Here is a 22,974-nt window from a genome sequence, read left to right as displayed (position 1 = left end):
GGAAATCTCCTCGCTGAACCTGCCGTATTCCCGCGGAAGGCCTGGAAGTGAGGGGCAAGTGTGATGCCAAGGAAGCCGCAATTTCATGTATCAGGGTGGTGAGAACCCCTGTGCCACCCCTGGCACGGGGCTGGAGGCTACAGCAGAGGAGCCAACGTGCCCAGACTCTATTCCAATCCCGGGTTGCTGGCAGCCACCTCCCAGCCCTCCCTCCGATAGCCACCCAATTGGTACCGGGCTGTAGCAGGCACCAGAGGCATTGTGCCAGCCTTGCACCCTGTTATCTAATCGACCCCAGCTCTCAGACGTGTCTCTCCGGGGCACCGTGCCCACCCAAGCTCGTACCCCCAGGGTGACCAGCGACCCTCTGAGCACTTCGGAACGGTGCTCCCCTCCAGGGCAACTTGTTCCACCGGGCTGCGTGCGCCGACGCCGACCCCAGAGGATCCCCGCGGGGCCCGGCGCAGGGCCGGCCCGCCCCTCCTGGGCCCGCCCCGCCCCGTCCCGTCCCGCCTGCTCCGGCCGGTCGCGGCCCCACTCCTCCCTGGCACGGAACGGCCTGGCACGGCAGCGCCCAGGTGAGCTCCCCGCCGCCCTGCTCCGCTTGGCACCGGATCGAGTGGCTCCGGGGAGAGGCGGATGAGCGCAACCGGATCCGGGGAGCACTCCAGCTGGTGAGCTGGGGCGGCAGGGGCGGGGGTGCAGGGGAAGAGGAGGCAGATCTGGGGCTACGTCGGGGTTCTTGCCCTCGGAGGGACTGGCAGAGGACTTGTCCCAGTCCCGTGGGGATCCCTTGTCCCTACTGCTGTCCCGAAGACTGGCAGGGGTCCCCACCCCCAGGAGGTCCTCGGGATCCTTGTCGCCGGAGGTACTGGCGGGGGCCCCCATGCCGGTCCCCCGGAGCGTGGGTCTTGCAGGACAAGGATGCCTCCGGGGGACAGGCAAGGCTCTGGGAGGTGGCAATAAGCAGGATTTGCCCCTCCCCCTCCCCCCCCCCTCCCCCCGCCTCTGCCATGCAGAGCTTCACTTCACCACCTCCCTGTGGTATCGGGAAGAAGTTTGGTGGTGCCCACCCTTCCCCTGGCAGCACCCAACACTGCCTGGCTTCAGGGGGCCTTGGCACCTCCTGCATCACGTGCAGCCATGGAGTCCTCGCCTAACCGCAGTGAGTAAAAGCTCTTTCTCTTTTATTTTGGCAGATGTGATGGTGACCTTTCTGTCATGCATCCCAACCCTGCTCGGTGCTGGGCACCAGTGATAGCCCCAACCCGGTAGCACTGTGCAGTATGGAGCTGTCATGTCATCTGTGTCTCTTGCTGGCATTTGCCCTGACCCTGCTGGACGCCAGTGCCTGGCAATGTCCTCGCATTCCCTACAGCTCCACCAGGAACTTCTCTGTCCCCTACACCCTGCCCAGCCTCAACACTGGCAGCCCCGTGCAGAACGTTGCCATCTTCACCGATGCCACTGGCCCAGTTGCCGTCTTTGTGGCTGTCCGCAACCGTATCCTGCTGGCGAGTCCCGAGCTGCATCTCCTCTCCGTCCTTGTCACCGGCCCAGTGGACAGTGCTGAGTGTGAGATCTGCAACTTGTGCCCAGCTACTGTGGATGGGCCCAAGGACATGGACAATGTCCTGCTATTGCTGGACCCAATGGAGCCGTGGCTGTACAGCTGTGGCACAGCACGGCATGGACTCTGCTACCAGCACCAGCTGGAGATTCTGGATGGCATGGTGGCCATCGGGACCACTCACTGCTTGTACTCAGCCAGAGGAAATAGCCCTGCATACTGTCCTGACTGCGTGACCAGCCCCTTGGGGACCAGTGCCACTGTAGTGGCCACTTCCTATGCCTCTTTCTTCTACCTTGGCTCCACCATTAACAGTAGTGTGGCAGCACAGTATAGCCCACAGTCAGTGTCCATTCGCAGGCTGAAGGGCACCTTGGATGGCTTTTCGGATGACTACCAGTGGCTAACAGTACTGCCCCAATACCAGGACAACTACACCATCCATTACGTGCACTCTTTTGCTGGTGGGGACCATATCTACTTCCTGATGGTGCAGCCAGAACGTCCAGGCTCTGCAGCATACCATACACGTCTGGCACGGCTCAGCACCCATGAACGTGACCTCCGCCACTACCGTGAGCTTGTCCTCGACTGCCGCTTTGAGTCCAAGCGACGGCGACGGCGGCGCAGTGGCAAAGAGGATGATGAAAGGGATGTCGCCTACAATGTGCTGCAGGCAGCCCATGCTGCCCGCCCTGGTGCCCGCCTGGCTCGTGACCTCGGCATCAGTGATACTGACATGGTGCTCTTTGGTGCCTTTGCTGAGAGCCATCCAGAGAGCTGGGTACCACGAGAGGACTCAGCTGTCTGTGCCTTCCCCCTCCACCTCATCAACCAGGCCATAGAGGAGGGCATGGAGAAGTGCTGTGGCATTGGGCACCAGCCTCTGCTGCGAGGGCTCAGTTTCTTCCAGCCAGTGGAGTACTGCCCACATAATGTGAGTCCTTCACCCTGCACCATCCTGGGGGAGCTTGGGAATTGGCTGGGACGTGATTAGGTGGATCTGGGATGCTGGGAAGTGCTAGTAAAGCTGGATTGACAGGAAGGTGGACTATGCATAGGGAGAGTGGCACTGCCCAGGTGTGAGTCAACCCCACCAGTTGCCCATCACTGCCCACTCTGCATCACCAGCCCTGCTCACACTGAGGAGTAAGTGTACTGGCAGGGATATGGTTGCTTTCCACTCCCTATTCTCATCAGAGCTGGGTGCCTCAGACTCATGTCCCAACACATGGGCACACGGCTGCTTGCTGTGCATTGGGCTGAAAGTCCTCAGTGTGGCTGTATCCACAGTGGCCGTCCCCTGCACTAGTTGTGAGGGACAGGGAAGACTCAGGGCCTCAGTACTCAGGGTACTTGGGGTACCTGGCCACTCCCACCTTGCCCCCCCTCAGCCCCGGAGCCGACGCCTTCTCTGGGCAAATAAACCACAGGCGGAAGTGTGGTTTAGTCACCGGGGTTTTGTCTGATGAAGCCACAGGGCAGGAACAGCGTGTCCCAGGAACAAGCCCAGGCACAATTGGGATGGGGACGAGTGGGTGCCTGGGCAAGATCCTCTCTGCAGGGAGGGTCCCAGCAAGCAACCATGACATGAGCTTGGGCATTCTCAGCCAGGAGTGGGGCAAGGTGCAGACAAATCCCCTCCTCTTCCCACGTGGAACGTGCTCACTGTTGCTGACACATGCTGCTGGCACGGCCAGCCAGGAGGGAACCCCCAGCTCTGAGCACTGATGGGGGACTAGTGGAGATGCCCTGGTTCCGGGGGTCCGACTTCAAGCCCAGCCCCCTGCTAAGCTTCGAATGTTGTGGAGGGCTGGCTTTGGGGACCACGCCCTGTAGTACTGGCACAGATAACCACATCCAGATGCAGTGGGATGGGAGGCCAGGATCTGACGCTGCGTGTGCGGGGCCTGCGGGAGGGGCTGCGGATATGTTCTTTCCTCCAAATTTTCCCAGCCTGGAGAGGGAGCTTGTGCAACTGAGTGCTCCCCAAAATATCTTGTGGCTTGAGCTCGTGCCCACCCAGAAGGCTGTGGGAAGATTGGGATGCTAGGGCCAGCTTCAAGGCACTCACCCCACACTTGGCCACAGGTGAACCTTTCAGCTGCAGTGGTCAACACCAGCTGCTGGGACCAGCCCACCCTCATCCCTGCCGCCTCCCATAAGGTGGACCTGTTCAACAGGCAACTGGCCGGTGTCCTCCTCACCTCCATCTTCGTCACTGCCCTGGGAGACGTCACTGTGGCCCACCTGGGCACGGCTGAGGGGCGCATCTTGCAGGTGGGATCAATGGCTGGGTAGGGTGGGTGCTCCCTGTGGCACATGGGGTGTGCTCCTCACCCTGCTCTGCCCCATGGCAGATGGTGCTCCAGCGCTCCAGCTCCTACCTCCTCACCTTGGCCAACTTCTCCCTGGGGGAGCCAGGGCCAGTGCGAGGTGCCATGGGGCTGCAGAGCCACTCGGTGTTCTTTGCTGCCAGCACCAAGGTAAGTGGGGAGTCTGAGGGGCAGAGGGTGGGCACTGAGCTTTGCGTTCCCCACTCGTCTCCACTCTCTGTCCTCAGGTGTGGCGTCTGAATGTCACTGGCCCTGGCTGCCGCCACTTCTCCACATGCCAGCGCTGCCTACGAGCTGAGCGCTTCATGGGCTGCGGCTGGTGCGGGGATGGGTGCACTCGCCAGCATGAGTGTGCTGGCCCTTGGGTCCAGGACAGCTGCCCACCCGTCCTCACTGACGTAGGTCTGCGCCACCTTCCCCTCTGCTCCCCACATCTCCTGGGTGCTCAAGTGGGGAGGGAGGTGGCAAATGGGTGATGTGAACTTTGCACCATCCAGAGACCTCAGAGAAGGGGCTTTCTGGACCTGTGACTTCAAGGATTGGGGGCTCAGGGAGACATTGATGCCTCTCCCACAGTTCCACCCTCGGACTGCTCCACTACGGGGCCGGACACGGGTGACACTCTGTGGAATGACCTTCCGCTCACACCTGGACCCTGACCCCAGCCACAGACCAGCCGGTGTGTACCAGGTGTTGGTGGGACAGCGAGGTTGCACCGTGCTGCCAGAGGAGAGCAGGAGCCACAGGTGCATGGTGGTGCTGGGTGGGTAACAGCAGCAGTGGGGGGTTTGGGGATAGCTCTCTGTCTGAGGCTGACTGCTATCACCAACCCACAGATCTCTGCCCACTTCTCGCCACAAGGGCTTTGTGGATGAGCTGGTGTGCGAGCTGGAGCCAGGGGGCCCGATGGCAAGAGTGGGCTCAGCTGATGTGGTGCTCACTGTCGAGGAACCTGCTGGACCCTCTGGCTTCCACGTCCGTGGCTCAGCCACCCTCAATGGCTTCTTCTTTGTGGTAAGGCCTTACACTGGTGGTCACTTGTGTCACAGGTGAGGGGTGGACTTGGCTCACCCACCCCACTGTCCCCATCTCTACCCAGGACCCCCGTGTCAGCACCCTCCACCCTCCATTTGGCCCCCAGGGTGGTGGCACCCACCTCTCACTCCATGGCACACACCTCTCAGCAGGGAGCAGCTGGCGGGTGATGATCAACACTTCTGAATGCATTCTGGCTGGGCAGCCCAGGTACGCCTCTGTCCTGCCCCTGCCAGACATGTGGGGTCCCTGGCACAAGGACAGGCATGGAGATCTCCTTGTGGTCTCAGTGTCCTCTTCAGCCACTGTTATTGTGTCCCCAGGCAGGGCGACAAGGCAATTCAGTGCACAACACCTGCTGCTGGTGGCCTGGGCATAACCAGAGTGGCCCTGTGGATCGATGGGGAGGAATTTCTGGCACCCATGCCCTTCCAGTACCGCCCTGACCCCTTCGTTTCAGCCATTGTCCCAAGCTGCAGCTATGAGTGAGTGTGTGGGCTCCCTTATGCTGGCAGGAAAACAGCCCTGGCCTCCCCTCCACCCCAGCTGGGCTGGATGAGGTACTGGGCACTGCATGCACCCCAGGGACCATGTGCATCCCAGGGGCTGTGTTAACCTTGGGGGCCACATGTGCCCCAGAGACCATGTGTACCCTGGGGACCACATGCACCCCAAGGACTGTGTGCCCCTTGGGGACCACGTGCACCTCAGGGACCGTATACCGTCTGGGGGCCATGCGCACCCCGGGGCCCTGATCTCTGCCCACTGTAGGGGCTCGATTGTCACCATCACCGGCACCCACCTGGACTCAGTGTATCGTGCCAAGATCCGCTTTGAAGCCAGCAGTGTGAGGACTGAAGCCACAGTAAGCACTGGGGCAGGAGAGTGTTGTCCCTTGACCCTGCCCTGCCCACCCCTGTTCCCTGGGTACCATGCTATGCCAGTGTGCAGCATCCCCTTGCCTGCAGGAGTGCGAGGGCCCACGAGCAGCAGGACAGCTGCTGTGCCACAGCCCACCTTTCCCCTTCGAGAGCAATGTGGAGACAGCACCAGGGAACCTGAGCGTGTTGCTGGATGGTGCCAGCGACCGTTGGCTCTTCCGCCTCCGCTACTACCCCCAGCCCAAAATATTCCCCTTGGAGCAGGAGGGCAGGCGCCTCCGCCTCAAACCTGGCGATGATGAGATCGAGGTGCATGTACGTGGGGCATCAGGGTGAGCTTGGGTTGGAGGGTCCCACCATCGGAACCTCCAGGTTCAGTGTGCTGTGTCTGGGCAGCAATTGGGGCTGGATGCTGTGGCCAAGTGCATGAACATCACCATGACGGTGGGGGGCCAGGACTGCCACCCCAATGTGCTGAAGAATGAGGTGACATGTCGTCTCCCCCGCAAGCTGCGCCTGCCCTCGGCTGGGGCTCTCGTGGAGGTAGGCACCCCTCAGGTTTGGAGACCCACCCTGGTGTCCCCTATCCTATTCCTGCTGAGGCTCTGCTCCCCTAGATCTGTGTGAATGGAGACTGCAAGGCGCTGGGCTGGGTGCTGCCAGCTGCCACCTCGTTGGACCTGGCCACCAGCCTGACCCTGGGCATCGGGATTACCTTCCTGGTTTGCTGTATCCTGGCTGCTGCACTGCTCCGCTGGCACTGGAGGAAGAAGAAGGGTGAGTGCCACAATCGTCAGGCACCCCACTGCCCCCCCAGCCCCCTGCCACATCACCCACCCTACTACTGCCTGCAGGGACAGAGAACCTGGAACTGCTGGTGCAGTCTGGCCACAGCAACACCCCAGTCACCACCCAACGTGCTGGTGTCGATTATAGAGAGGTGTCAGGTAAGTGGTTGTCACTGGTGGGTGGTGGAGTGCTGGGTACCTACCCAGCTCTCACCCTGCCTCTGCCTGTCCCAGCAGTGCTGCCCACGGTGGTCAGTCCGAGCCCAGTGGGGCCTCGGGCACGATTCATTGGTCTTGGTGCCAGTGCTGGTGCCAGTGCTGGCACAAGTGCTGGTGCCGGTGTGGTGGGTGGTGGCTCCCCCGTACCTCTGCTCAGGACCACGTCCTACTGCCTGGAGGATCTGCGCTTAGAGCTGCTGGAGGAAGTGAAGGACATTCTCATTCCTGAGGAGCGGCTTATCACCCACCGCCACCAGGTCATCGGCAAAGGTGGTACCACACACTGATTTGGCTGTGGTATCACCCATTCACCACATGCAGTGCCAGCTTCATGCCACTTGTCTCTATAGGGCACTTTGGCAGTGTCTACCATGGCACCTACATGGACCCACTGCTGGGGGACATCCACTGTGCTGTCAAGTCCCTGCACCGTGAGTAGCACGTGCTCCCACAGCACAGTTCTGTGGCATAGTCTTGCTGTGTGGTCCCACAGCATGGTGGCAGGGTGCCCTATGGCTCTGCTCTTGGCAGGCATAACGGACGTGGAGGAGGTGGAGGAGTTCCTGCGTGAGGGCATCCTCATGAAGAGCTTCCACCACCCCCAGGTGCTCTCACTGCTGGGGGTGTGCTTGCCCCGCCATGGGCTGCCCCTCGTTGTCCTGCCCTACATGCGCCACGGGGATCTGCGCCACTTCATCCGTGCCAAGGAACGGGTAGGGGAGTACCCTGGAGCAAGGGGCAGGGGCACTGGAGGGCCAAGGTCACTCTTCTCACAACTGTCCTACAGAGTCCCACGCTGAAGGACCTTATCAGCTTTGGACTGCAAGTGGCCCTGGGAATGGAGTATCTGGCCCAGAAGAAGTTTGTGCATCGGGACCTGGCAGCCAGGAACTGCATGTGAGTGTGGCCATGCCCACCAGACCTCCACCAGGAGGTCACCCCATGGGCCTGAGGATGAGCATGGCAGTTGCTGTCTCCCCATGATCCCTAAAATGATGTTCCACAGGCTGGATGAGACACTGACAGTGAAGGTGGCTGACTTTGGGTTGGCACGGGATGTCTTTGGCAAGGAGTACTACAGCATCCAGCAGCACCGCCATGCCAAGCTGCCTGTCAAGTGGATGGCACTGGAGAGCCTCCAGACTCAAAAATTCACCACCAAGTCAGACGTGGTAGGCACAATGCCCATCCCCATCTCCTGACCCTCATCCCTCCTGCCCACTCCTAATGGTGGCTCTCTGCTCCACAGTGGTCCTTCGGGGTGCTCATGTGGGAGCTGCTGACACGGGGGGCATCACCATACCCCGGGGTGGACCCCTACGACATGGCCCGCTACCTGTTGAGGGGGAGACGTCTGCCACAGCCTGCCCACTGCCCCGATTCCCTGTGAGTGGGGCTGGGTGATGGCAGGGTGGTGGTGGGTTGGCCTGGGGTGTTGCCAGTGCTGATAGGCATGTTGTGACAGGTATAGGGTGATGCTGAGCTGCTGGGCACCGGCACCTGAGGAGAGGCCATCCTTCACGGGGCTGGTGGGCAAGCTGGAGCACATCCTGGCCACACTGGAGGGCAAGCACTACGTTAACCTGGCTGTCACCTATGTCAACCTGGAGCATGGCCCCCCCTTCCCTCCTGCCCCATCAGGGCAGCTGCTTGATGATGAGGATGAGGACATTGAGGAAGAACAGGAGAAGGAAGAGGGAGAAGAGGAAGAAGAGGAGGACACAAGTGTGTGCTGATGGGGTGTCCAGCACAACGGAGACTCCTGGACCTGCATAATCCATGGGTATGCCCTCCCTAGGAGGGATGCAGTGTGCAACCAGGTGCTATGGGACACCCTCCCTATGGGATGGGTGCTGGGAGGCAGCTGGGTGCTGTGGGGTGCTCTCCCATGGCTCACATCCAGGCCATGCTGGATGCTCCCTATGACTGGTCCCACACCATGAGGTGCTGTGGGACTCTGTTCTGAACTGGCTGAGCACTGGGAGGTTCAACCTCACAGATGAGTCTGTGTTGTGAGGTCTGGGGTTCAGTCCTGCAGCAGCTGGGTGCTGAAGACCTCAGGCTCGGCCCCATAACACTTTGTGCTGCTGTGGGACCACAGTTCAGCCCCAGCAGGTGCCATGGGGTGGACCATCCCACCCACGGATCCCGAGGGGGTTTCAGCCCCTCAGCTACTCATTAAAACCTAATTATATTTTTCTCCAGGCTGAGACTGTGTCTTTCGGGGGGGCTGTGCCTGTGTTGGCAGCACCCCTGTCCCTGTGTATGAAAGTCCCTGCCCCAGGTCCTACCCACTGCTCCAGGGGCATCTGGGTGAGGGCGCACCCACCATTCCCGTACCAGCCACGGGAGGGCACCTTCATACCGGTGCTGGCATGGCCACCTTGGACACCATCCCTGTGTCCACCACACCAGGGCTGTACCTTGCACCCGAGGTCCCCCACCCACAGCCCCCTGCACTTGGAGGGGGACTCAGGTGCCCAGGAGGTGATGCTGGCACTAAACATTTTTCCTAAAAATTTCCCTCCTTCTCTGAGCCGTGGCTAAGTATAACCCCAGTGGTTCTGCCAGCAGCTGTGCCAGCTGGGTAGGCTCAAGGCACCCATCCCACTGCAAAGCTACAGTGAACAGTGGTGCATGAGAAGGCACGGGGAGCACTGTGCTCTTGGGAAGAGCCTGGTGGTGCCCCTGGGACCCCTCTGCTGGGACTGTGGGTCATGGTGCCCCTGTGACCACAGCAGGATGGGTGCACAGGGCATGGGATTACAGTGCCCCAGAGATCATGATGCTCCTGAAGTGATGGATTTCTGGACATGGGATCACAGTGATGCTGGTGTAATGAAGCACAGAGCATGGGATTATAGCGTCCCTGTCACTGAGTTGCCCATGGGACGATGGTGCACAGGCCACGTGATCACACTGGCAGACACAGTGGCACCTAACCCATCTTATCCCTCTGTGCTGCCTGCTTTTGGGCATCGCTGTCCACCCTACCTGCTTGCACAGTGTCCTTGTGATATCATTACCAACCTTACTTAATTGCATCCTAATTGCTTCAGCTGCTGCCAGTGCAGGGGACAGTGCAGCTGTCAGGGCAGCTCCAGAACATGCCCATAAGATGACATTGAGACTGCCCAGGAGCGGGGAGACTGCCTAGGAGTGGAGAGTAGCTGAGCACCCGCCTAACAATACTTGGTTTGCCCCCAACATGAACTGGCTTTCTCTGTTCCTGTTGCCTCTCTCACATCTATGAGAAGCTCATCCCGATGAGGAGGATGCTTCCACTCCAGTTTTGGGGCAAAACTGCCTTAGAACAAAATACTGGAAAAGAGAAGAGGATGGATGATGGGCATCGCTGCCTTGGTTACACATCCAGAGTTCAGGATGAGGGCACGGTGTGCAGATGGCTGAGTGGGTGGACAGAGGATTCTCAGGGTACATCCAGGTTGGGCAAGGGGTGTTGAAACATGCTCTGTCCCCGCGGCCATGGCCACTTCCACTCGGCAGTCCGGGGCCAGCCACACAGCACCGGCTTTAAATAAAACCGCCTCGGCTGCTCATTAAGCAGCGCTGGAGCCCGGGGCTGCGTCAGCTCCCATCAGCCAAACTGTCCGTCTCCGCCGGCACCTCGCACCTACACTGCTCTGCCGCTCTGCCCTCCAGAGTATTTTTAGCATGAATGGGTGCTGGCATCCCACAGTCAGAGGGGTCTGCTAGAAGCATGCCTCTGTTTCTCCGTAGTGGGACCATGCTGCTCCCCTGGCTGGGGCTTTGGGACACCCACTGTAGGTCCTGGCCCTGTCACTGTGAGGCAAATTGATTCCATTTTGGCCATGCTGCCGAGCTGCTGTGGTAATGGAAAGGGCCTGACACTGTATGGTTGTTAGAGCTGCATCAGAAACTGGAGGTGCTTCGGGATGCTGGGTGCTGGGAGTGCAGCCAAGATGATTAGCTGGGGAGCCACCAGCAGCCAGGATGCAAGGATGGATGGATGGATGCATGGATGCATGGATAGATCGATAGATGGATGGCTAGCCAGACAGGCACTTTGGTGTTGCCCTCCTCAGCACAGGGCAGGGTGGCTGCCTGAGGCTGTAGTTGGGTGGTGGATGGGTGCCAAGCTGTTCTATGACATGGGTGGTGGCCTCAGGGATACACCATGGGAGTGGGGCTACCACTGCCTCACAGTGCAGTGGCACAGCCAATGACTCGTTAGTTGACGAGGCTTGTGTGGTTAAGGCACATAACAAGGGCCCCTGCCTTTGGCTGCTCCCCCCACCACAACTGTGCTCGCAGAGATGACAGATTTCATGCTAATACGAATTTATCCTGCCCTAATTACGCTGCAGGAGGTGAGGAGCGAGCACCCAGCCTTCAGTGCTGCAGGCTGGCAAGTGCCTGCTCCTGCAGGCTCCTGCCCGCTCCTGCCCACTCCTGCCAGGCAGGATGGGCACTAGTGCTGCGCACACTACCATGACACAGGGGAAGGGCAGGGTGACCTCTCAGGATGGCATGTCATGTAGCATGCTCACCACTCCTGCCCTGACTGGGAGGTGTCTCAGAGGTGCTACCCAGGTGGGTACCCAAGGGTGGGCACAAGGTAAGTGGCACCTGAAGGTGTTGCATGGCTGGGTGTGGTTGGTGGTGCTGTGGGCATGTGCAGTCATGCCATGCCATGCCATGCTGTACCATGTTGCATCATGCTGTGCCATGCTGTGCCATGCCGTGCCATGCCATGCCCACTCACCCTGGCTGCGGCAGAGCAGCCAGCATCCCACCCCAGCAACACGCCTTGCACACACAGCACTTTAAATGTTTTATTTGGGGAAAGTGCTGTCGTTAGCAGGGATTAATTATTAAAATCACAGCCATCTATAAAACATGAGTGGCCGTGCGTGGGGCTGCGGGGACACGAGCAGAGCCAGCCACAGTCCTGCTGCTGGCAGCGCCCGGGGACATGCTGCAGGAGCCTTTCCCAGTGCTGCCGCAACGGCACCTGGCACCAGTGGAGGTTTTAGGCTCTTTGTGGCAAAGCAGGTGCAAAGGCTGGGTGCAGGCAGAGGGTTACACCTAGGTGGGCAACCTGTTCTGTTGCCTCCGCTGCAGACCCTGGGCAACCGGATTGGGGACTGCACTGGAGACAAGCAAAACTCGGCCAAACCTGTGCCTGAGCAGAGTGGTGGTCCCCGACGCCAGCCGCCCCGGTAAGAGGTGGCAGGAGGCAGTCGGCAGCACCGAGCTGTTTTTAGCGGCTGCCGGCGCGGCGGGGAGCAGGCGTGAAGAGCGGCGGCCGTGCCAGTTTTAGAAAGCAGCAAGTTTTGCTAATGATGCCAGAGAATGGCAGGGGGGCTGCCTGCACCCAGACACCCCACACTCCAGCCGCCAGCCCTGTCCTCTCCACCTGATTCTGTCACCCACATCTGGGGGCAGCTGCATAACCCAGGATCCTTCTATATCTGCCTGGAGCTGTGCTGGCCCCTGGGGAGCTCTGATTGCCCCTGGAGAGCTTTAATGGGGCCCTTGTGGAGATTTGGTAGCCCTTTGGGACCTCTGCTGGATCCTGGGGAGCTCTGCTGGCCCCTAGGGAGTCTTTATGTAGTCCAAAGTCTTCCAGCCTCAAAGACACAGCTTTTTCTGCCTCTGAAACAGCCACTGCCCTGGGCCTAGGTGGCTTGCCCCTTCTCAGCACCTGGTCAGGACTTGTGTCAGCCACATCCCAGGCATCTGCCTGGGGGCTGGTTCTCTCCTAGCAAGAGATCTGCATGTGAAACTCCTCACCCTAAGCAGCCTCTCTGTGCCCTGGTCCCCACAACTTTAAGTACTGCCCCAGAGAGACTATGGAGAGGCCAAGCTGGTGGAGAGGCGCAAGGCTTTGTGTTTTGTGTTCATGTCCCATCATCATCAACACAGGGAGAAGTCACACCAGGAGCAGACTGGCCAGCAATGAGCAGCTGCAGGCAGATGCACCCAGGGAGATGGAGGGTGGCCCCACCCTCACCTACAGTTTGGTCACCAACTGGGACAGGCTGTAGGAGCTGTAGTACCCCATCTTCTACCAGGGACATCTACTGGGAGCTGGATGTCTGCCCCAAGGAAGTGACAGTGCTATCTGCAGATGCCCCACTTTTCCCCACTGTCAACCTGGAGAAAGTGGCCACGCTGCCCTTGGAGAGCTCTGTGATGCCAGCCGTGCGGGTGCTGCCCTGCTCATTGCCGACTCCTGCGGCCACACTGCTGGTGTGGTGGTGGTGGGTTCAGTGCAGCATGTGCCATGCAGTGAGGTTGTGGGAAGGCTACGCACTGCCCAGTATCACCTTCCGCCTGGATGTGGCCACCTCCCTTGACACCTTACAGGGCACATGGGTGCCACAGAATGCCCATGGTGAGGGTGGTCTCAGCATTGCACCACCCTGCTGCCGCTGACCTCAATAAAGGACCAGCAGTAGTGATCAGTGGCTGTGATCCCTTTTTCTGTGTCTACCCTCCCTGAAGCCCCCCGAAAGGAGAGATGGGGTTTATTTGGCCCTGTTGCCAGGCCAACACACAATTATCTCTGATTGCCTGGCGGTTGCCATGGCAATGGTGAGCACGCAGGGATGCAGTGCCACGTGGTGCTTAAGTCACGGACATACTGAACCCCCCCCACTGCACCCCACTGTGTGTGCCCCATCACTAGGCTGCCAGGCTGGGCTGGCCCCACAGCCCCTGCACCTGCCTGGGACAGAGGGGGAAGGCCAGATGTCCCCCACCCCATGTCCCCCTGCCACAGGCAAAGAGGTGCAGTCAGGTGTCCCTCCACTCCATGTGTCCCCATACCTCAGGCAGAGAGGTATCACCTGGTTGTCCCACTTCTGGCAGCATCACCTTGAGCCTCCACAAAGCCTGCTCCCTGCAGGGGTCCTGTGGAAAATGTCACCCTAAATTAGCCATGCCACCCTGCACTGTGAGGCTGACTGTGGAGCAGTGGGAATAGTGATGGGTACACAGGGTGCACAAGTGCATGAGGCAGTGGGTGCATGAAGCAGTGTGTGCACTGAGGCAGTGGATGCAGAAGGAAGAAGGTTCAGAGTGGTGGGTGCACAGAGTGGTCAGTACAGACTGGTGAGTGCACAGGACAGTGGGGCAGGGCACAGGGAACAAACGGGCATTGAGCTCAGCAGAACCAAAATCCCAAAATGGGACACAAAATGGCCCAAGATTTGAATGAGAGCCAAGGCCAGGAGAGGATTGGGTAGACAGTGATAGGACACTGTGGCAGTCCTGCTGGGGCAGAAGGCTAGTACCAGGAGATGATGAGCACAAAGCAGGCTGGGGGGCGCTAGAGGACCACTGCCCATCCCTCAGGCAGTCTTGGGCCATGCCGAGTGCCTGCTGGGTAATTGTGAGTTACTCTCCAGGTTCCTGCGAGGTGTGGAGATTAATAACTGTGCCATGCTGCTGCCAGCCGCTATGATTAAACTCTTGATTAGAAGCTCCAACTACAGTGTCCTGCTAATTCCTCAGTTCTACGTACTGTCAATTACCCCATGTGGGTGGCAGTGGGCTTGGGATTTGCAGGGCTCTGTGCCATGCAGGAGATGGATGCAGGGAGTGCCCCAAGCTGCCTCTGCTTTGGGGTCCTGGCTGTTCTCCCTGCATGCAGAGAGGAGATGCTGGTTTGGGGCATGGGACCCTCCTGCCCCTTTTCCCTGGGCCTGCCCTACCTTGGCTCAGAGGGCTGTGAGTTATAGAAGAGGAAGACAGCTCTGGACAAGTCAGGTTGGATGGTTTGGGGGAGCTGGAGCTTGGCGGGTGCAGGGGTGGGAGAGGAGAGGGTTGCAGCTTGGAAGTGGCACCATATGGATTGCAAATGCCAGCACACAGCTGTTGGGAGGTTCTGTACACATGGCTGCATTATATGAGGAGTGAGGTGCTCTAGGGCTGGGCAAAGGGGATGGGGACTCTACTGTGCCTTCTGGGCTGTGGCCAGTGCTAAGGCTATCAAGGTGGCAAATTTCTTGCCCTTTTTTGCCTCTTGGCCCAAGTCATGGGGCACAGACAGTCCCTGCACACATGGGAGTGAGGAGGGCCTTTGGTCCTGCAGTTACAGAAGGAGGATGAGAGAAGTTGCCCAGTTCCCACAGGATCACAGTGTAGATGCTGGGCCACGCGTCCACCTACAGCTTCACGGCACCTCTTAGTGTCCTGAGGAGACAGACACTTGACACTGAGTCCACACTTGGCACTGCTAATAACCTTCTCTCATTTCATCCCATTCTACCCCATTGTAACCCACCTCATCTCATCCCAGTACATCTACTCCACACCACCCCGTCTTATTTCATCTCATCTCATCTCATCCAGTCCCATCCCATCTTACACTATTCTATTCCATCCTATTCTATCCACTCCATACCACTCTCTCCCATGCCATCCTATCCTATCCTATCCTATCCTATCCAATCCATTCCCTCGCATCCTAGCATTCACTCCATCCCATCCTACCCCACCCTATCCCACCCCATACCATCGAATCAACCCCACTCCATCTCATACCACTCCACCACGTTCCCGTATCGCGGCAGTATCCCAGACCGGTTTCGGTGATTTTCCACCCCCGGTTCCCGTCCCGGCCGCCCCGTCCCCACCGGTGCCCCGACGGGCGGGGCTCGAAGTTCGGTGGTGACGTCAGGGGAGGGCGGGGCTGGATGGGGGCTGGGCCCCGCGGTCCCGCCCCCCCCAACTTGCCGCGCCGGGCGCGCGGGGCCGCGCCGCGACGGACCGACGGCTCGGCTCGGCTCGGCTCCGCTCCGCTCTGCACCGGCCCCGCGCGGGAGGGAGGGGCGTGCGGCCCCCTCCGAGTGGCGGCCCCGGGCCGCGTCTCCCCTTTGCGGTCGGAGAGGCGTGCAGGTGAGCGCGGCACCGCGCCGGGACTGCCCCAAGCCGGAACGAGCCGAGCCGGGCCAAGCCGGGCCGTGGGCAACGGGGACTGAGCCCGGGGTGGGGGGCGTTGCGAGGATTTGGCGCTTCTTGGGCCGGGGCTGGCCCCTAACTCTTCCCCGAACACCCTCCCCATCCCGGTGGCCTGGGACACTACGGCGGGGCCGTGCCAGGGGCCATGTCCTCCCCGACGGCTATCCTTCCTGCCGCCCCTTCGCCACCGGCGTCCCACGACCCGCAGATCTCGATCCCCGACGGGCGCTGACGAGCTGCCAGAGCCCAGCTCCCCTCTGCACATCCCCGCTCGTTTTCCCCCGGGGCCGCCCCCGCTACCAGCGCAGAGCCCGAAGAACCTGGCTGCCCCTGTGGCAGGAGCCGCTGGGGATCTTCGTGCCGCAAGCATCCCCTCCCGGGCCCCTGCCCCGCTCTCCTGCAGTCCCTCTGCCGCATCGCTCCGGGCCGGCCCCGGCCGAGCACTCCCCTGCCGTGCCCGGTCCGGGGCTGCACCTCCTCCCACAAGGTTTCCCCCAGCCTTGCCTCTGCCGCTGCCCGAGCCCCAGCCCAGGGGCTCCTACGGGCATCGTGGGGCTGTCGCAGCCTCCTCCGCCTCCCCCTGTCTGCCCGCTGCCCGCACCATCCGTATTTCTGTCCATCCCGTACCCCTACGTTGTGCCCCTCCCCGGTACATTCTTCCCCTGGGATGGGGGGGGGCAGGATGGCTGTAGATCCCCCCCGTGCAAGACACGTCCAGGGCGACTGCAGGTGAAAGCGAGGCAGGTGATGGAGCACTGACTGGTGGCACCCCACACTATGGGGCAGAGCCGGGGTTCGGGGTGCTGGGGGGCCCTGCCGGGGAGGGCTGCACGGCTGCGTCATCCCTCTGTTCCGTCCGCACCCGGCCACCCACTTCTCCGCTATTGTCTTACACCCGCTGTTGCTTCTGCTCCCAAATTAGATGCTTGGAGGGGGGAGGGGGGCACGACTGGTTGAGTGCAGGTGCCAGCACAGTACCTAACCTCCCCTCCCTAACACCCCGGAGAGCCAGCACTCACCTCTTTGTAAATCACTTGCCTGGGTGCCCCTACCACAGTAGGGATGCTCTCACCCTTGGGGTGCAGGTGCTGGCACCGACGTGGGGCTTGGTTCCAGACTTCCTTGTGGGATACCTCAGGTGTGCTGACCAGCCTTGAGCAAGGAAGGGTGCTGGTACTCAGCCCTGGCATGATGGGTGCCTGCTAAACCAACGGGAACTAATTTTATGAGTGCAGATTAGCTGAGCGCTCGCAGAGGCAGCAATAAAATCCCAATATATCATCCCACCCGGGTCTCCTTCCCGGCTAATCCTGGCATTATGCCGCCGGCACTGGCAGCCTGCCCACCTGCCTGCAGGCCAGCCCTGCCTTTGCCGGCCTGCGACACCAAGCCTGCCACCATGCCAATGTCTGCCAGGACAGCCCTTGACCTCCTCAGCTTGGGCACTGTGACATGTCAGATCCAGCATCATGTGGCACGGGGAGACAGCAGTGAGAGGCAGCACCTTTGCCTGGGAAGCTGTCAGGATGAGCTGAATGTGGGCTGGAAAGCTTCCCTTGGTCTGTGGTGCAGGGAAGGGAATTCCATGGGTGCTCTGCTTCTCTTTTGGGAGTGGGTTCACCCTCGGTGGACTGAGGATGGATGCTCTTGTCCGATGTGGGCTTTCCTGGCAGAAGGTGCCCAGGTGTCATGTGAGCTGGGTGCACCCACTCCGTAGACATCACTCCAGCAGACATGGTCTAAGGGATGGAGGCAGGAAGGAGCATCCCCCCATTCTTTGGCTTGCTGCACCCACGTCCCACTCACATTTAGGGTCAAGGACCCCAGAGAGCACTTAGGTGCCTGCCCGGGGTGCTGCAGGCACGACTGGCATCTTCCTGGGTCCCATGCAGCAGAGCCAGCACCATGCACCCGCAGGTGGGTCGGGTGCTGTCCGTCCCTGCCTGTCCCTGCCCCCTCCGAAGGATGTGCCGCTTTCTGCATCTCCAGCTCCCATTGCCATAGCAACAGGCTCGGAGCTTGGGTACCCGCGATGCCGGCTCCCGCATCCCGCGCTGCCATCCTGCCCGCAGCTTGTGCTGCCGGGCCCTCAGCACTACTGGCACAGTACAGCATGGTATGGTGCAGCATAGTGTTTCAGGAGCTTTAACAGCGGGAAATGGGTGCCTCCAGGATCGTGCCAGCATCCTGGCATTGGGTCATGCTCAGGCCTGTCTGAGAGGGCTGGCGGGGCTCAGGCAGCCCTTTCTCCCTTTGAGCCACCAGAAAATAATGTTAGTTGAAACTTCCTCCCAATAACGGGGTGGGAAAGAGAAAAAAATCATTTAGTGGGAACAAGTTTTTGCTGGGAAGCTCTGGTTTCAAAGGGTTCCCAATAGGAAAGCAAGGGGCAAAAAATACTTCCTAAAAGGCTAGAGGAGCTGAAGCATGCTGGAGCCAGTGTTTTACCTGCTGCTTGTGGCAGAAGGGCTGGCACCACCAAACTGCAGTGTCCATCTGTCTGGTACTGCCAAACCTCGGTGCCCACATGACCATTGCTGTGGTGGGACTGTCCAGGCTGGCAGGGGATGGGGAGCTGAGGCTGGTGTCGCTCACTGCATGTATGATGATATGTGACGACTCCTCACCTGGGGAAACCACCTACCGAAATATCACCCTATGGCAAAACTGGGCTGAGAAACAGGAAAGGGTCGGTCCGCGTTTACTTGCCTCTCCAGTGTGTGCTCTGTGCTAGCGCTGGCAACTTCATCAATGGCACACAAACGAGGGCTGGAGGAGCTGGCACTAGTGACCCGAGGCCAGACAGAGAGACTGAGTGCCACGGGGATGGACACACATCGGTGGGACTGGGCATATGGTGGCTTGCGGCAGGCGGGGAGCAGGAGCAGCCGCTGCGCTTCGTCAGGGTTTACGTTAATTAGGGCGGCTCGGGGCGGGGGGGAGTGTGTGTGTGTGCTGACGCTGCTCTAAGGGGGCAGGCGGTGCTGGGGTGTTCACCGCCTCTCCCTGCCCTGCCAGCACCGGGCCCTGCGATGCCGTTTGGTTGTGTGACGCTGGGAGACAAGAAAGATTACAACCAGCCGTCCGAGGTGACCGACAGATATGACCTGGGCCAGGTCATCAAAACGTGAGTTAGTCCCTCTCTGGCCCTGGGGGTGCCCCAAGCACCCTAACTGCTTGCATGCACCAGGCTGGGGGGTGGCACCATACCACCTGCGGGGGCTTGCAGGGCTCCAGACTCCGTCTGGGACGGGCAGGGTGCATTTAGCATTAACTGTCCCCTAATTGCTCCCTCCCGCAGGTGGGTGCCGGGGGGTATTCACTGCTGGCTCGGAGGAGAGCCAGGCAGCTCTCTGTATCCCTTTCTTCTTCCCCCAAGATCTGTGGGCTTACAGCAGTTCCACACAGTCCCAGCTCCCCTGGGAAGGTGGCACAGCAAAGGAAAGGGCACTTGTCACTTGGAGGGAAGTGGAGTGCTGCTGCTTCCCCTCAAATTCCATTGCCATGTTGGGGAAACCATTTGGAAGTGATCCACAAAATGAAGTCCTCAGATCCACTGAGAGTGGTTTGGCCCAAAAATATGCACCAGAATTTTTTCTGTTGGTCTCCAGAACATCTAGAACCACTTGGCCATGGGTTATGACTCGTGGAGTCATGGTGGATGGTGGTGGGGACCTTTTAGAATGCTCTCAGACCTTTTTCCATTCTTCTTGCAACCGGCCCCAAAGCCCACAGATCCCAGTTCCCCTGCATCAGAGGCAACACTAATGAGGATTTCAGCTCAAACAGGGGATTGGAAAGCCAAAGGCTCTGCCAGACTGATGCTGGAGGCTCCCATGCAGTTCAAGCCCAGCTGATGGGCTCAAACTCCATTAATAATAGAACAAAAATATTGCAGCAATGATCCCCTCTTCTTTCTTCCCAACCACAGCGCTCACATGGAAGTCAGAGCATACTACTGTTCTGCCTCAGCGCAGGCAGCGTCATGATGGGTCCTATTCCACCTGCCATAGGAAGGGGACTTTTTAATCAGCACATTTCCTCCCTTCCTTATCAATTTGCTTATTCCACATCTGTTTCTTCTTACTGCCCTTGTTTTTTATTTTTCCACTTTGGCAACGGAGACTGCTTCTAGCCGCAGCTTCTGCCCACTCCACAGCATCTCTCCTGGGTTGAGAGGGTGAGCCTAGGGACCACCTAAGCTCCCTGAATTTGGCAGTCTTTGGTGGGGTGACAGCTGTGGGCACCCTTGCAGGGAGGAGTTCTGCGAAATCTTCCGGGCCAAGGAGAAGACGACAGGGAAGTTGTACACCTGCAAGAAGTTTCTGAAGCGGGATGGTCGGAAAGTGCGGAAGGCAGCCAAAAACGAGATCATCATCCTCAAAATGTGAGTGTCAAGGCTGGCGGGGCTCCTGTGCTGCCAGAAAAGTGGAGACACTCCCTGCCCCATGCCCCTGTCTCTCTGTAGGGTGAAACACCCCAACATCCTGCAGCTGGTGGATGTCTACATCACCCGCAAGGAGTATTTCATCTTCCTGGAGCTGTAAGTTTGGGGTTTGCAAGGGGCTTGGCTGAGGGTGCCCCTGCTGTGGAGGTGTCTCATCAAAGCTGCTGTTGGCAGGGCCACTGGCCGGGAGGTCTTCGACTGGATCCTGGACCAGGGCTACTACTCCGAGAAGGACACTAGCAACGTCATCCGGCAGGTGCTGGAGGCTGTGGCTTACCTGCACTCACTCAAGATCGTTCATAGGAACCTTAAGGTGGGTGGCAGTGGCATGGGAGCACCTATAGGGGCTGCATGCCCTGTGCCCTGGAACTCATGGCCCTCATGCTGTCAGCTGGAGAACCTGGTGTACTATAACCGTCTGAAGAACTCCAAGATCGTTATCAGTGACTTCCACCTGGCCAAGTTGGAGAATGGGCTTATCAAAGAGCCCTGCGGCACCCCTGAGTATCTGGGTGGGTGAGAGCCAGCTGGGCAGGCATGCAAGGGTGGGTGGCACTGCTGAGGTCCCAGCATGTCCCTTCTGATGCTCCCCACAACCCTAGGGGGTCCTGGGGGGGTTCCATTCGGTCCTTCCTGATGGTCATGGGTGCTCCTGGTGGGTCTCTCATGCTCCCCATCGCTCCAAGGCTGACCCTGGGTCTTCCCAGTGGGTTCCTCCCATTCTCCACCACCCCAGGGGGTGATCCTGGGTGTTCCTGGTGGGTCCCTCTTAGTCTCCCTCACCCCAAGGCTCATCCTGGGTGCTTCCATTGGGTCCCTCTAACTCCTCATCACCATAAGGGTGAGGAGTTGGGGGGTGGGGACCCCGGAGCAGGGCTGCTCTCCTGTCGCCTGCAGCTCCAGAGGTGGTGGGACGGCAGCGGTATGGCCGGCCGGTGGACTGCTGGGCCATTGGTGTCATCATGTACATTCTGTGAGTGTGGGACAAGGGACAGGGTGGCCACAGTGGGCTGGGGGCTGAGGGCTAGGCTGAGTCTCCTGCTCTCTCTCCCAGCCTCTCCGGAAACCCCCCTTTCTATGAGGAGGCAGATGAGGATGACTATGAGAACCACGACAAGAACCTCTTCCGCAAAATCCTGGCAGGGGACTATGAATTTGACCCGCCATACTGGGATGACATCTCACAGGCAGGTGAGCCCCATGCCAGGGACACACACACGGGGCTCCCACGTTATTCCCCCCTGGTGGTGACCTCCGTGTTCTGTACCCCCAGCCAAGGAGCTGGTGACACGCCTCATGGAGGTGGAGCAGGACCAGAGGATCACGGCTGAGGAGGCCATCTCCCACGAGTGGTATGGGCTGGAGGTGGTGGTAGTGGGGCTGAGGGGCAGAGTGGAGGGGGGACTGGTGCTGGTGGGTGCTGCTCACCCCTCCCGATCTCCCCAGGATCTCTGGCAACGCCGCCTCCGACAAGAACATCAAGGATGGTGTCTGTGCCCAGATCGAGAAGAACTTTGCCCGTGCCAAGTGGAAGGTGAGTGTGGGGTCCTTGTGCCTCAGTTTCCCCACTCAGCCGAGCCCATTTCCCCATCGCGATGGGTCTGCCAGTCCCTGCGTCCCTGCTAGCCATCAGGAGGCAATCCTGGTGGGGGACCCGAAGCCTCTGTGAGGGGCCCACGGACAGAGCAGTGCCCACACCCCGCGGCCCCCGCCTCTCCCCACAGAAAGCCGTGCGAGTAACCACACTCATGAAGCGACTGCGGGCGCCCGAGCAGACGGAGACCGCCTCGGCCCCGGCCGCTACCACTGCCACTACCGCTGCCACCGCCGCCACCGCCGCTTCCAACGCTGCAACCGCCAGCGCCGCCACGGACACTGCGGCCCCCGCGGCCTCGAGCACTCCGCCCGCCGACGCGCAGCCCCCGGCCCCCGCCACGCCTCCTGCCACCACGTGTAACGGGGACGGGGCTGCCACCACTGCCGCTGCCGCCACCACCGAGGCCTCAGGCGAGCAGACCGGCTGAGCGGTGGTGGTCCTCATGCCCCCTCTCTGTACATAGCCCCCGGCATGGTCCCCCCCTCGCACCCCCGCCTGCACCCTCTTTTCTACGTGCCCCGACGGAGAGTCGGCCGCGGGGCAGAGCCCTGCATGGAGCCCGTCCTCCCCGGCATCCCCCGGCCCTCCACCCGGCTCCCTCGGTGGCTTTGCCGGTCGGTCTACCCCCCGCACCCCCACTGCTCTCTCAGTCTGTCCCTTGCCACCGCCCCTCTCCCCGGGGATGCCCAGAGATACGGGGCAGTTCCCCCCGGTCACACTCCGCAGGGCTTGGGGGTTGTCGTGCGGGGTCCCCTGGGACACGCGTGCATGTGCGGGACTGCAGGTGGGGGTCTGCGCGGGAAGGAGGGGGCCCCCGGCACCCTTCTCCGACCCGGGGCCCCGGGGGGGGGGGGAATGTGTGAGTGCACATTGGAGGGAGGGGGCGAGGGTGCAACAGTGTCCCCCCTCCAGGGGGTAGTCACACGGCCCCCCCTAATGCCTCATATCTGGAGGATCCCAAATGTAGTGTCCCCCCGGTGCCTACCCCTCTCCGTTCCCCGCTTCCCCCCTCGCAGCTGCATGCCTGCAGGGCCGGCTCTGCCTGCGGCTGCCGCCGGCACCCCGTACGCCCGCCTCCCACCCCACGCTGTATCTCTGGCAAATAAAGATCCCGCTGAGGACAAACTGAGACAGCACCAGCGCCGCCTG

At 60.3% G+C, this 22,974-nt stretch overlaps 2 protein-coding genes across 4 annotated transcripts; both read left to right on the top strand.

The window, feature by feature from the left end:
* Positions 1 to 571: 571 nt before the first annotated feature.
* MST1R (macrophage stimulating 1 receptor) lies at positions 572 to 9,028 on the top strand. 3 transcript variants are annotated; one of them, XM_064156447.1, is made up of 21 exons: positions 573 to 674; positions 1,200 to 2,507; positions 3,662 to 3,850; positions 3,931 to 4,056; positions 4,134 to 4,304; positions 4,483 to 4,652; positions 4,743 to 4,920; positions 5,006 to 5,151; positions 5,265 to 5,426; positions 5,713 to 5,806; positions 5,910 to 6,137; positions 6,219 to 6,365; positions 6,440 to 6,599; positions 6,677 to 6,769; positions 6,848 to 7,099; positions 7,180 to 7,260; positions 7,361 to 7,542; positions 7,617 to 7,726; positions 7,836 to 8,001; positions 8,079 to 8,215; positions 8,295 to 9,028. In XM_064156447.1, exons 2-21 carry the CDS (start codon positions 1,287 to 1,289, stop codon positions 8,563 to 8,565), a joined length of 4,284 nt encoding a protein of 1,427 aa, XP_064012517.1. In that variant the 5' UTR covers positions 573 to 674; positions 1,200 to 1,286; the 3' UTR covers positions 8,566 to 9,028. The 3 variants fall into 3 exon arrangements, with proteins under 3 accessions (XP_064012515.1, XP_064012517.1, XP_064012514.1); XM_064156445.1 differs by having other exon boundaries at positions 572 to 674; positions 5,048 to 5,151; positions 6,677 to 7,099; XM_064156444.1 differs by having other exon boundaries at positions 6,677 to 7,099.
* A 6,518-nt stretch (positions 9,029 to 15,546) lies between these two features.
* Positions 15,547 to 22,954, top strand: CAMKV (CaM kinase like vesicle associated). Its single transcript, XM_064156452.1, has 11 exons — positions 15,547 to 15,718; positions 18,800 to 18,908; positions 20,037 to 20,168; positions 20,250 to 20,324; positions 20,403 to 20,541; positions 20,620 to 20,740; positions 21,126 to 21,201; positions 21,283 to 21,419; positions 21,502 to 21,580; positions 21,675 to 21,762; positions 21,953 to 22,954. The coding sequence occupies exons 2-11, from the start codon at positions 18,814 to 18,816 to the stop codon at positions 22,250 to 22,252; spliced, it is 1,242 nt and encodes a 413-aa protein (XP_064012522.1). The 5' UTR covers positions 15,547 to 15,718; positions 18,800 to 18,813; the 3' UTR covers positions 22,253 to 22,954.
* Positions 22,955 to 22,974: the final 20 nt, after the last annotated feature.

Source organism: Pogoniulus pusillus, chromosome 16, assembly GCF_015220805.1.
Source record: "Pogoniulus pusillus isolate bPogPus1 chromosome 16, bPogPus1.pri, whole genome shotgun sequence".
In the NCBI taxonomy this organism is placed as follows: Eukaryota; Metazoa; Chordata; class Aves; order Piciformes; family Lybiidae; genus Pogoniulus; species Pogoniulus pusillus.
The sequence above is the reverse complement of the archived record's forward strand: the minus strand, read 5'-3'. Positions and strand labels throughout refer to the sequence as shown.

Excerpts from the sequence above, each read along its gene's own strand:
- MST1R (XM_064156444.1), top strand. The coding sequence starts at position 1,287 with ATGGAGCTGTCATGTCATCTGTGTCTCTTGCTGGCATTTGCCCTGACC. Across the intron at positions 4,921-5,005 it reads TCAATGGCTTCTTCTTTGTG|GACCCCCGTGTCAGCACCCT; the intron begins GTAAGGCCTTAC and ends ATCTCTACCCAG. Across the intron at positions 6,366-6,439 it reads CGGCTGGGGCTCTCGTGGAG|ATCTGTGTGAATGGAGACTG; the intron begins GTAGGCACCCCT and ends CTGCTCCCCTAG.
- CAMKV (XM_064156452.1), top strand. The coding sequence starts at position 18,814 with ATGCCGTTTGGTTGTGTGACGCTGGGAGACAAGAAAGATTACAACCAG. Across the intron at positions 20,741-21,125 it reads CGGCACCCCTGAGTATCTGG|CTCCAGAGGTGGTGGGACGG; the intron begins GTGGGTGAGAGC and ends TGTCGCCTGCAG. Across the intron at positions 21,202-21,282 it reads GGTGTCATCATGTACATTCT|CCTCTCCGGAAACCCCCCTT; the intron begins GTGAGTGTGGGA and ends TCTCTCTCCCAG.